At 37.3% G+C, this 12,480-nt stretch overlaps 1 protein-coding gene across 1 annotated transcript; it reads left to right on the plus strand.

The window, feature by feature from the left end:
* The first annotated feature begins 2,724 nt into the window (after positions 1 to 2,724).
* On the plus strand, positions 2,725 to 10,552 carry LOC143453509 (uncharacterized). Its single transcript, XM_076954862.1, has 3 exons — positions 2,725 to 4,225; positions 4,401 to 4,532; positions 4,761 to 10,552. Exon 3 carries the CDS (start codon positions 7,657 to 7,659, stop codon positions 9,523 to 9,525), a length of 1,869 nt encoding a protein of 622 aa, XP_076810977.1. The 5' UTR covers positions 2,725 to 4,225; positions 4,401 to 4,532; positions 4,761 to 7,656; the 3' UTR covers positions 9,526 to 10,552.
* The last annotated feature ends 1,928 nt before the right edge of the window (positions 10,553 to 12,480 follow it).

A 12,480-nucleotide genomic window follows, 5' to 3' on the forward strand; every position in this document is an offset into this window, starting at 1 on the left:
TTTGCAGTTTGCTAAACTTTCGGATAAACCAGGGCAAAATTGACTAAAAACAAACTTGATTTTTTTCAATGCTTCAATGTCTTACAAGATTAATTTGAAGCAAGATTTACTGGTTTTTGGGTATTTTAGAAAAACTTGACATATTTCCTTTAAAACAGAAATCCCCAACCTGTGGCATATAATTTGCATTGCATTATTTTAACAACTCCAGAACAAAAAAGTTAATTCTGTTTACAGCTTTAGTTTAGTATTAATTTATTACACTTATGCGTAATGTGCCTTATCACTAACCGTTAGCTAACGTCTTTTAAGTGTCAAAAACTTGTATTGAACACATTTACTCATGCGTTTTAGAAGACCTTTACATGAAGACCACCTCCTACTAATCAACTACTGTATTTAATTCGCAACTCGCATGTTTAAGAGGTTGGTTATCTCTGCACTAAATATTTTCAGTAAATTCCACAGAAAAAGAAATGCTCAAAATCATTGCATTTACATTTTTCAAACTTTAAATGTTTTAATCTTAAAGTTTCAATCATGAATTGCTAAACTATATTAAATATGGTTGAATACTCTTGTGTATGATCGGAGATTAGAAAAATATCATGCAGGATTCTGAAGCCAATGGAACAAAAGGGGGTTTATTGATGATTTCAAGCCAATTTACAGATAAGTGGTTCAAAGTCGGAAAATACATCCAGAGTTTTAGCTGACGACACCAAATTGTTGAATTTTTAAGTGTTTTACTTCATCTGAGTAATACTTCTGCAAAATTAAGTTCACAAATATATTACTATTATTTATTACTTTGGACTGGTTTATCACTGAGTAAAGATCAACTGATATATGATGGAACACACAAGCACAGACAATTAAAACTCCTTTCTTTCCTTTTTTGTTTTTTTTCTTCACTTTTTTTCAATCATTTTTTTCTCTTTTTTAAATTCAATTATAGATTTCATATCTTTTTTAATAAATTACATAACTTTACCATTCATTTAAATAAATCACAATCAACTATCACAATCACAATCATCACCCAACAAATCAAGAATTAGAAAAAAAAAAAAAAAATTCCAAAAAATTGGAGAAAGCATTAACAGACAACTGCACTGACCAGAACTAAAAATCTTCACTGTACCATGGTCAGCAATGCAAATTCAACTGTCAATTCATGTCTTGAAATATGTTTACACAGACAAGTATGGGTATTAAGTATCTGCTAAACTTGTAAGATCGACGAGGAATAGGATCAAACACACAGAATAAATGTTTCAACAAACTTTAAAACGCAGGAAGCTTTAATTTTCATCGAAATGTTTGGAACCTGTGATGAAATGTCTGTAATGTCCGTCTTTTTCAAGCGCATAAATATTTCTCATTAAATCTCCAAAACTGTAATTGAGAAAACTTCATTGACTTCACAAATGAAGATTGACCGAGTTAAATGTTGTTTTGAGATGTTGTTTCTTTCATCACATCTTTGAAGGCACAATCATGAAGAATCTGAAGTTTTCGACCGAAACAGAACCGTGATGAGAGTTAGTTGGGAAATTGCAACTCCTCCGGTATGAGTCCAGCTGATTTTAAGTGGTGACCAAAATAATTACGCTTGCAACAAAAACACACAATTTCATCAATCTTGGTTCTCATCGGGTGCAAACGACAGCGAGATGATAAGAACAAAAACATTGTCGAATGTTCCTTAAGGATTTAAAACAGCATTGTGTGGTGAAATGTGCAACCTAGGCAAGCAAGCAAGAAAATCAGTTATCATCCAGATTTAACTTTTTCCACAAAGTTGAGAAATCTGCAGTTTTCGACCGAAACAAAAGTGTTGAGAGTTGGTTGAGAGATTAAATTGGGAAAGATCCTACAGATTTTGATCACTTTGGTACAACTCCAGCTAATTATTAACAATGTTAAAAAACTTGTCAAACTTTTCCAACGGAGTTATAATGGCATTGTATGGTGGAATGCTGAGTCATGTCAAGCCAGTGATTTGGTGTAATTTTTTCACAGCGTTTTGGATTCCACGAGAAGTTTGTAGAAGCAGGAGCATAAGTGTTTACTTAGCTGACTTTATTCACTTGAAACTTTCATTCAACTCAGAATTCTGCCATTGGCAGAACAGAATGTTTACAGCAGCAGATTGTGATAATGACCACTCAAGATAAATCTGATGAATGGCCCAAACATTACCAGTGCAGTTGTCACAAAACTAAGATTAAAAGATAAAAACAATGGAGGTAAGAGACAAAATATAAAGATGTAGCAACGGTGAACGTAATTTCTGAACCTACTAAAAATTAGTTAAAAGCAGCTACGGAGAAAAGATAGAAATTTAAATTTAAAGTGGCACAAAATGAGCATCGAATCCAAACAAAAGCAAAATAAACACACTAAGATGACATAGAACTAGCAATGAAACAAGCAGAAAGTAACAAAAACATGAAAATTTTCAGTTTTGTGTTCCACCACAGATATTTTGTGCCTTAATAAACTTTGACTTATTTCAAAACCATTTTGATTTATTTACCTACAATGATGAATGCTTTCGTTATAGTTGCTATGTTAATAGCAATGTTAGCAACAAAATCATTTTTTTTCATTGGTTGTTTACTCACCTATGCTAAATATACTTTCTATTTAATTAAGTTATTTCTTGATAAATTCATGAAGTTGAATGGGTTTGAATTCATTCTTAGAAGTTAAATATTTTTCAACGGTGATGTGGTTCTATTTACATCTTTAGTAAAATGCAATAACTCCATTTCATATAAAAAAATTTGCCTTAAGTTTACATTTTCATGATCTTTTTCACTCATACACAGAAAACCACAAACACTTGTGTTAAAGAATTTAACCACAGGTCTTCTGTACAAAATATTTCAAAAGATGAAAATCATGATTCTAATGAAAATAATTAGAGCAGAGACCAACTTGAAACTAAATCGCGTCGTATGCAAATTTTTATTTATCAAGACATTTAACGTATGTCTTAATGTCCTCATTTTACACATAAACTTATGAATAAGGTTTGTTTTATCATCCAATTCGTTTGCAATCACACTTTGGCGATTAAATTTAACCTAAAAGTTGGAAGTTGAGCAGTTATTAGAAATTTTGATAAGGATTTCATAATTACGGAATAAACATTTCTTAGATAAAGTGGTTTGGACATTATCCTTATACTTTCCTCATTAACTCACGATTTTGCATTGATTATTTTTCTTTATATACACTTGCGTGTCCAACGTTGTTGACTACCGAGTACCTTGTGTTACATCACATTTGTCAGCACGTGAAATTATTTATTTCCTTGTCTACCGAGATGTATTTGCAACCTTATAATGCAAGTGGAGTCAGATGTAGCTTCTGTAATTTTAATCTTTAAATTTAATTCTAAATTTAATCTCTTAACAACGTAGACAACCGCAAAATGTTGCCTATAAACAGGTATTTCTAGTATAAACACATTGAATCTTTTAAAGTAGCATTATCAGTGTCACACATCTCAATGCAGTAGATTTTGGCCAACACAGGTTGGGGAGATCAGTTCTTATCAACACAATTTTTTAGTTATTCCAAATATTGTTCTTTTATAAAAGAGCAATGCACAAAACCTTTAATCAAGCCATAAAAATGCAAAGATTGAACTTAGTATGAATCTACAACTAGAAATAAGGAATGCGCTTTGTAATTAAGGGTTGGAGCTTTAGAAATGTGTGAATATCTTGTTTAATTGTCGATGAAGACATTCAGTGATAATACAAGACCACCTTTTCAGTATGACGAAGAATTTAAGGGATGGTTTAAAATTTCAGTCTTTTGTGGAAACGCTTGGTGGATGTTGCATGGGAAAGTCCACATGGTCTATCTGATAATCGAAAACTCCTAGCGGACTAGCGCGGTCCGTAATATGCTGGTTGAACAACTATGGCCACAAGACCAGTAATCGCCGTTGAATTATTCGTGTAAGTCACCACATTCTCCTTTCATGTAGAAAACTATTAAAAAAGGGATGATTTTAATGCAGGTGCACGATCACAAAACCATTGGCAAGTATGGGTACGCTACAATCGTTATGCCCGGCTGGTTGAAAGAAGGGCTGGACAACCTTGTTCGGTTTAGCGGCGACGGGTGTAAGATTGTGTTTCCCCGTAAGGAAAAAAATCTTACTAGTTCCACTGCAGCAAAACAATCGAAGCGGGAATGCGAGGTAATTTACAGCGACCTCAAGCTGTAAACATTCTGCTACACAAGTAATTGATCTTCACTGCAATTAGACCGAGCAAGATAAATAACAGAATTTTGCTCATAATGAAAATATTCTGCAGCAGCATTTTCCTAAAAGTCAACCAGTGACGTATTCAATATTCAAAATATCATATTAGGTGAGATCCAAGAATACAGACAGCCGCCTTTTGGTGGCAAAACACATGGCGCATAGCTCTTCAACGCAAGAGGGTTATTACGCTAACGACCTGCAGAACGCAGAAGCGTATGAAGTCATTAACGAAATAAGGGTAAGTTGTTCAAATCTACTTAAAATTGGTTTAAAGAATTCTGTTGGATTCCTCGCAATAAGTATAATGGTTTTAACCCTTTTCTGTGCATTACTGGTCTGACTCGTGAACACATTCTATTCTTGGCAACGAAACAATTTCTTGTCGAAGACAGGCTCGTTGTGAACACACGCTTCCTCCAAGGAAATGGTGGTCAGTAAAAAAATGAATTTATGTTTAAAATCGCAGTCGTGCAGTTCGGCTGGTGGCACCGATACAATAGGCGCGTCAGCTGAAAGAAGCCAGTGGCTAACAAAAGGCGGTCCAGGAAAAAATAGTTGAACCTCCAGCAGGTAAACGTTGCTATGTTGTTACCGTATAGCGTTTTTCAAAATGAGGTCATGAGATTGTCAATGAGATTGTCAATGAGATTCCTTATTATAAGCCGTACAATTATGTCGCTTTGTCTGTAGAGATTTTTTGCTTCTCTGAGTCGGACGATAGCGGTTAAATTCATTTAAAAGCACAGGTTTTGTTTCTTGGTAATTGCGTGCAATAGGAGGTTGAAATCGAAATCACCACACACTCTCATCGAAACAATATCCTCGCCGAACTCAGAGTCACGTCTGAATAAATGGTAAGGAAATATTCGACAAAGTGCACGTAACGAAACATTTTTCGTGGTCTGACACACCGTAAAATTCCTAGCCCCAACACTAACGAAAGAAATTTTGAACCTTCGTATCTTTTTTATTATAAGTCGTACAATTACGTGGCTTTGTCTGTAGAGGTTTTTTGCTTCTCCAAGTCGTACGATAGCGGTTAAATTCGGTTAAAAGCACAGGTTTCGTTTTTCGGTAACGGTGTACAATAGGAGGTTGAAATCGTAATCACCACACACTCTTATCGAAAAATTGTCCTCGCCAAATTCTGAGTCACGTCTAATCAAAGGATAAGGAAATATTGTACAAAGTGCACGTGTAACCAAACTTTCTCTACCAGGTAAGCTCCCCGCTTAACGGCTAGTCGAATAGCCAGACTGTCTCATTTCTACAAGTCTTTCTTAGATAAAAACAAGGGTCTTTACTTTATTAAAACCAAACGTAGACTGCCCTCACTCGCCCAGCCGAGCGCGACACCTCACAAAACACAAATTCCACGTAATCAAAGAATCAACGTGGGACGCTGAATACTAATTAAGCGCTCGGGGTAGCGAGACGAGACGTCACTAGTGAAAAAATACGTGTACACATAAACATGTAAAATATAGCAGAACGTGAACATGCACGAAGAGACAATACAATGTAAATAAAACGGTGTATAAAACGTGATGGTGATAATGCGAATAAAAACGAATAAAACGTGACGGATATAAAAATAATTCTCGTGACACACGCACGAAACCCAAGACTTGTAGACTGTGTGATTTCGATCGTATTGGTTTCCCAATGCCCCTCTCCTACCGTTCCAGGATGAAGAACTAATCCAGATAACCTTTCCTACGACACTAGCCCTTAATTTTAAGGGCGCTTTACCCCTAACCATAGCCCATCAAATACATGGAACCATTTTTCCAGATGCGACCGGTCATAAAGTTCTTACCCTGAGAATTTGGGGCTCTATATCTCCCATATTCTAGGGCGTAGGGGAACGTCCTTTCGGCCGGGGAGCAAACATTATTGTAAGAATAAGTGTAGTTAATTTCAAGGCGTACCGATTTCAAATTTTTACGACTTGTCCAAATCCAAATCGGGTCGACCCATGTAGAGATCACAGACGATTCTCAAGACAAAGCATTTTTCAAACCTAAAGAGCTCTAACACAAATTCTACTTGAAGAAATTCAACCAAACTCGCGTTGCCGACGCACATTGTTACCATCTTAAACATACTTGATTTTGAGTGGTTTTTCTTAGAAAACGGACAAGTTACACCCGTTTGAAATTACGATTCTGGGGTTAAGACATTTTGACTTTTAACGAAGCATTGTTACAGATAGGCAGGGTTGCCATACCGTCCTTATTTATAAGATTTGTCCTTATTTTGAAGGTCCGTGTCTTAGAAAACTCAACTGTCCTTATTTATAAGAAATGTCCTTGTTTTCGACTTGCGTCCTTATTTTGTCTTATTTTCAACAACTACAGAACTTCGATCGTTTTCCTCTGGTATCTGTGTTGCATAATATTCCAAAATTATGCTTTTGCGTCGAGATTTTATGACATCATAAACGAAAGGAACTCATGTGGCGTACACACCACAGTATTTGACTTCTAGGTGGTGAGATAGATAGGGCAGTGAGTGGTATATTATATTTATATTTGTGTAGTAATGAAATTGTCGCCAAGCTTTTCTAGAATATAAACTATAACTAAAGTATACCGTATTAGTGGTATTAGAAAAACTTGTCTGCCCACAGCAATTGTCTAGCAATCTCATCTACATTGCAAAATGGTCCTTGTGATCTCAAACTCCAGAAGTAGAAATTACCAAAATTGAAGCACAGTAGAACTCACATGTAACGAACAAGTTGGGACAAGCGATATTCATCCGTTACACACGATATCCGTTGTTTACGAAATCGATCGTCGGCACACCACGCAGGCTCGCTAGGTCCCGATGTATTATGTCTCACACTTCAGAGTTAATGACAAGTCAGAAACAACACACTGTACTGTATTTTTTCTGTGCACTATTTCACTGTGAAAATGAAACTTTTGCTTTTTGGCATACTGGTTAATACAATACAGTGCTACAGTACACACAACACAAGTGAATGATCGAATCAAGTGTGAAGAATAACGCACGCTTTCTTCTGTGACAATAGCAATTGTACTGTCAACAATCTATTTCTTTGCAACGATGATGGATCCGTTATAAATAGCAGTTTCGGCTGTACCAAGCTATCGCAGCGGACGTCATTTAAGCAGTAAACAGCAGTGCCAGGTTTCTGCTGTTTAGTCTACAGCAGAATAAGCTGCCGCGAAGGCAGCATTTATTGCGTAGTGGTTGTTAATGGGGAAAAGCGTGCAGTGCAGTCGACACTTGGGTTAAAAATAGTAAAGCTATAAATCATTGATAAATATTATGTAATATAATATTGCACATATAGTTTTAGCTACTAATAAGGCTAAATCTGATTAGTTAAAATGAGCAAGCGTAAAAACGTTTTTCTTGACGATTATGAGAGAGAATTCAAAGCTATCAAACGAAGCTTGAAGGGCGAGTGTTTCGCACATTGCAATATCTGCAATTGTGACATTAACCTGAACGCCATGGGAAAGACCGCTATTTCAACTCACATTGATAACCAAAAACACAAGAAGTGTGTCATAATGATTAATTCGAGCCAGTCGATGAATAACTTTTTCACAAGTCGATCAGCACCAACGATCACAGACTACAAGGCAGTTGCTGCTGAGGGTACCTGGGCATTCCTGTCCATTCCTGTCCATTCCACTGTCAAACACCAGCAATCATTCCTCATCAACGATTGCACATCGCGATTGTTCAAAGCAATATTCCCCGATTCCAACATCGCAAAAAAGTTTGCTTCGGCCAGGACCAAGACTACAAGCATAGTTACTGGTGTTCTTGCTCCATACGCTCAAAAAATGTTTTTGTCTGAACTTGGTGTACAGCCTTTTTCCATCTCGGTTGACGCCTCTAATCACAACGAGGTGAAGCTATTTCCTCTAGTCATCAGATTCTTCAACGCCAAAGTTGGATTGCGAGTGCGTCTTCTTGACCTGCGATCGATGCCAGGCGAGACCTCGGCACAGATCACGAACTTTATTCTCTCATCGATTCAAGAGAATGGCCTAGACATGAAGCAGCTGTCATCCTTTTCTGCCGATAATGCACCAGTGAATTTTGGAGGATCACAGCATAGTGGAAAAAACAACGTCTTCTCTCGCCTCAAAGAGAAAACATTGCATCTGATCCCAGTCGGCTGCCCTGCTCATATTTTGCATAACGCAGCAGAGAAGGGATCAGAGCGCCTCACACTTGACATAGAAACAATCGTATTGAAGATTGGTAGCCACTTCAAAAGCCAAACTGGTAGGGCGATGAGGCTCAAGCATTTCTGTGAGGAACTTGATAGCAACTATTCGACTCTACCAACTCACACGCCAACTCGATGGACCACACTTGATGCTGTACTCGAGCGAATGATCGATCTCTGGGAACCACTCAAAGCGCATTTTCTTTCGCTGAAACATCCACCAAGAATATTGGAGGATTTCTTTAAATCAGAAGAGTCACTGATCATCGTATCATTCCTCCACAGCGCTCTCTTGATCTTTAATAAACCACTGTTACTCCTGCAAAAGTCAAATGCATTGTTTCCAGAACAGGCAGAGATAATTGAATCTTTCAAGATCAAAATATTGCAACGCCAGTGTTCAGGTTTTTTCGGAGCAACAACAGACGAACTACTAAGAACAGTCGATGAAGAGCATGCTAAGGTTCTCAAAGCGAGCTTCCAGGAGTTCTACACAATTACCTTGGAATACATCAACAAGTGGTATCGATTTGAGAAGCATCCAACGCACATCAACTGGACCCTGCTGAAAGATCAAGCAATCGAGTACGAGGAAGTGAAGGGGTTGGCGAAGCAAGTTGATCCCCTAATGGCAATGAAAGATGAGCTGTTCGATGAAGTCTCGGCTGTTAACGCTCTGCTTAAGAAGATTCCAGATGATGTGTTCCGCAAGGATGAACCGGAGGCCAAGTGGATGAAGATCTTTGCCGGAAACAACTCTTTTCCGCTGCTCTACAAGCTAGTTAGCATCATTTTCTCCCTTCCGGTCAGCAATGCGTGTGTGGAAAGAGTGTTCTCTCTTGTTTTGGCGCAGTGGACCAAGGAAAGGAACAGACTTAGTGAAATGACAGTCAAATCCCAGCTACAAGTAAAGGTAAACCTAGACCTGAGCTGTCGTGAGATCCATGAAGCACTTTCTAATAATAAGGAGTTTCTGGAGCAGATTGTTTCTGGCAAAAAGTATGGAATGTGATATGCCACGGCTCGTATAAATACAAAGTATGTACAAAAACGCTTTTTTAATCCTAATCTAATTTTTCGACTGTCCTTATTTTTGGGTCCATGTCGCTGGCAACCCTGCAGATAGGTCTCTATTTCGCGGTCGCAAAGGCAGATCGTCACGAAAGTCGAGACACGGAAGGAGAAGGAGCTCGCTGATGTGTAGGTCAACTTTCAGCGGCGTACGTTCTTTATTTTGTCCGTAAATTCTGCAGAAAATCGAACAGTTTTTCCTCTTAAACTTTTGTTTGTGCGAGTGTAAACGTGATTTTGTGCGTTCAAAAAACAGCTTTACCAACAACAAACATCGTGACGGGTCGGAAATCTCCTGCAGACGTTTAATTAATCTTTAATTTTGATATTTGCATTTCGGTTGTAAACTCAAAAACGTGCTACGTTTAAAAGTTGTAATTGGGTACACGTAACCTGGATATCGAATGTTCCGTGTTCCCAAACTTTGACCGCTTTTTATCGAGTAACAAAGGTGATATTTACGAAATTATAACATTAGACCGTATAATGTTCTAATTACGAAATACTAACTGATCCTTACCCTGAGACTTAGTCGTTTGGAAAACGCCTTACCCCAGAAATTATTGTCGGCTTGTTTTTCGGTTTTTACAAATTATATGTAAGTAGCAAAGGAACTGGAGCTTTGCATGTTATTTAAATAAGATACTAACTGTTATTAACTATGTTTTGCCATTGGATGTTTCAGAAAAGTCGTAAGCAATTCACTAAAGAGGAGAGTGAAGAGGTTTTGAGATGCTTTGGTAAAAATATTAGACAACGAAAGAGGATATTTATCTGTGAGGCAAGGGTGGCTCTGGAAGAGGGTTCCCTGTCTTTGTGCGCGACGAAATCCGCAAAACAAATACAGGATCGGGTTGCGGAGTTCATACGATCGGCACAAAGAAGGGAGAAGGAGAACAATTAAATGTTGGGGTGTGGATTTTATGTAGTAATTTCGTTGTGTTTTTAATTGTTCTATATTCAATTTTCCATTGTGATAGCGTGGTAGTTGTACATATTCAAACAATAAAAATTCTTTGCTATCTTACCCTTTGAGTGTGTTGTAATTAGGAAAAGTTTTTTAGGGCCACGTTTAGAGGATAATATTTCAAACCTTAAGTGCTCTAACATAAATTCTACTCAAAGAAATTCAACCAAACTCGCGTTGCCAACGTACATTGTTTCCATCTTAAACATAATCGGTTAATTGTTATTAAAACCTTTTGCATTAGATTGAGCAAAAACAGTTACAGAACAAAAACTTGACCTGTTGAGTGTTAATATATGTTATTCGGTGAAATTCCTCTGCTACTAAAAGAGAAGCAACTAAAGTTTTAGTTTGAACAGTGTTTACACCAACATAAGGTAAATTACGTTTCCTTGAATTTCCTAAAAGTATAATAATATGTATATATACAATAATATATAATCGATTCCTCGGTTGGGCGTTTGAATTAAGCTTACAAGAAAGATATCTGCGACTTCTACTCCACTGCAAATTGCGTCACTATGTCAGCTATCTTTGTCGCATTTTGACGTCATTATGCAATCATATTATGTGGCTGATCGAATAAGTCAGTGCATGGTGGTGTTATGTAGGAAGTGACGTCATGAAGCTGCAAATCACTTCCTGTAAAACTTAAAAGCAAATCGTTGATGTCTGCGAGCTCAATACGGCGAGTTAATACGATCAAAAGTGTCAGTAGCCTTAGGCCTAATAACTAACAAACTTACAGTAGGCTACTTGCTTAGTGTTGGAAAGTTTGTCACATTAACTTTGCTTATAGGTAGCCTATTTTTACGCACTGAAAACAACAATTATTTATTATTAACGTAAAATAATTACATATTCAGCAAACTGCCTTACGTAACATACTACTTGAAAATAAAATGTTCAACAATAGCAGCGAGATTTCACTTAAATAAGCAGCATTCGTTCAAACGATTTGTGATAATATTATAATACACAGATCAAATATTAATATGATATAGAGTTCTCATTTTTGAACATCGGCTTAGTCAACCGTAACATTGTGTTTTGATGACTTCCTGTCTTCCGTTTTAAGCCTTGACTGAATATTGTGCTTGCATATATTGCGTGAGGGGTGTACCGACCGAGTCATTTCTGATCTTAGCTGATAGCATGCCCGATCACGAGAAGATGCCTGAGCTGCTTTCGTATTTCGAACACACATATATCAGAGGCAGACGACGTCCGGGACGTGGTGAAAATTACGGCTCAGCCATCTTTCCAATCGAAAGTTGGAATCATTACGAAGCCGGGGCAGGTTGCATTGCAAGAACCACAAATGCAGTCGAAGGTTGGCATTTTGGTCTCCAAGTGCTTTTTCAATGCCACCACCCGAAATTGTGGACTTTCATACAGGGAATTGAAAAATACATTCAAATGCAACGTGCAACGTTTCTGCAAGGAATTGCTGGTACTCAACCTTCTATTCCAATGCGGTACAAAGCACTGAAACTGCGTGTGCAAAACACAGTTGACCGTTATCTGTCGCGCGAGATTTTAGTCTATCTTCGTGCTGTTGCTTACATTTCTCATGCATAACATTGCTGTAAATTGTAAATGTAAATAAACATTGTAAATGTGTGATTAAATATCGCGTGATTAAATGTCCTAGTGATTATGTGTCGCGTGATTAAATGTCCAAGTGATTATGTGTCGCGTGATTAAATGTCCTAGTGATTATGTGTCGGTGATTAAGCGTCGCGCGATTAAATGTCGCGTGATTAAGTGTCACCAAACCTGCGTGAGTTATGCACAGCTATTCATTCTTTCGTTTACTGAGAAAATAGCAGTAATATGGACATTTTGATGCTGTTGCTGTGCCAAAGTTTTGTTCAAATGTAATCGTTCAAAGAAGGTTCAATATAAACAATATATACAGTTGTCATT

Source organism: Clavelina lepadiformis, chromosome 4 (genome assembly GCF_947623445.1).
Source record: "Clavelina lepadiformis chromosome 4, kaClaLepa1.1, whole genome shotgun sequence".
NCBI classification, from domain to species: domain Eukaryota; kingdom Metazoa; phylum Chordata; class Ascidiacea; order Aplousobranchia; family Clavelinidae; genus Clavelina; species Clavelina lepadiformis.

Excerpts from the sequence above, each read along its gene's own strand:
- LOC143453509 (XM_076954862.1), top strand. The coding sequence starts at position 7,657 with ATGAGCAAGCGTAAAAACGTTTTTCTTGACGATTATGAGAGAGAATTC.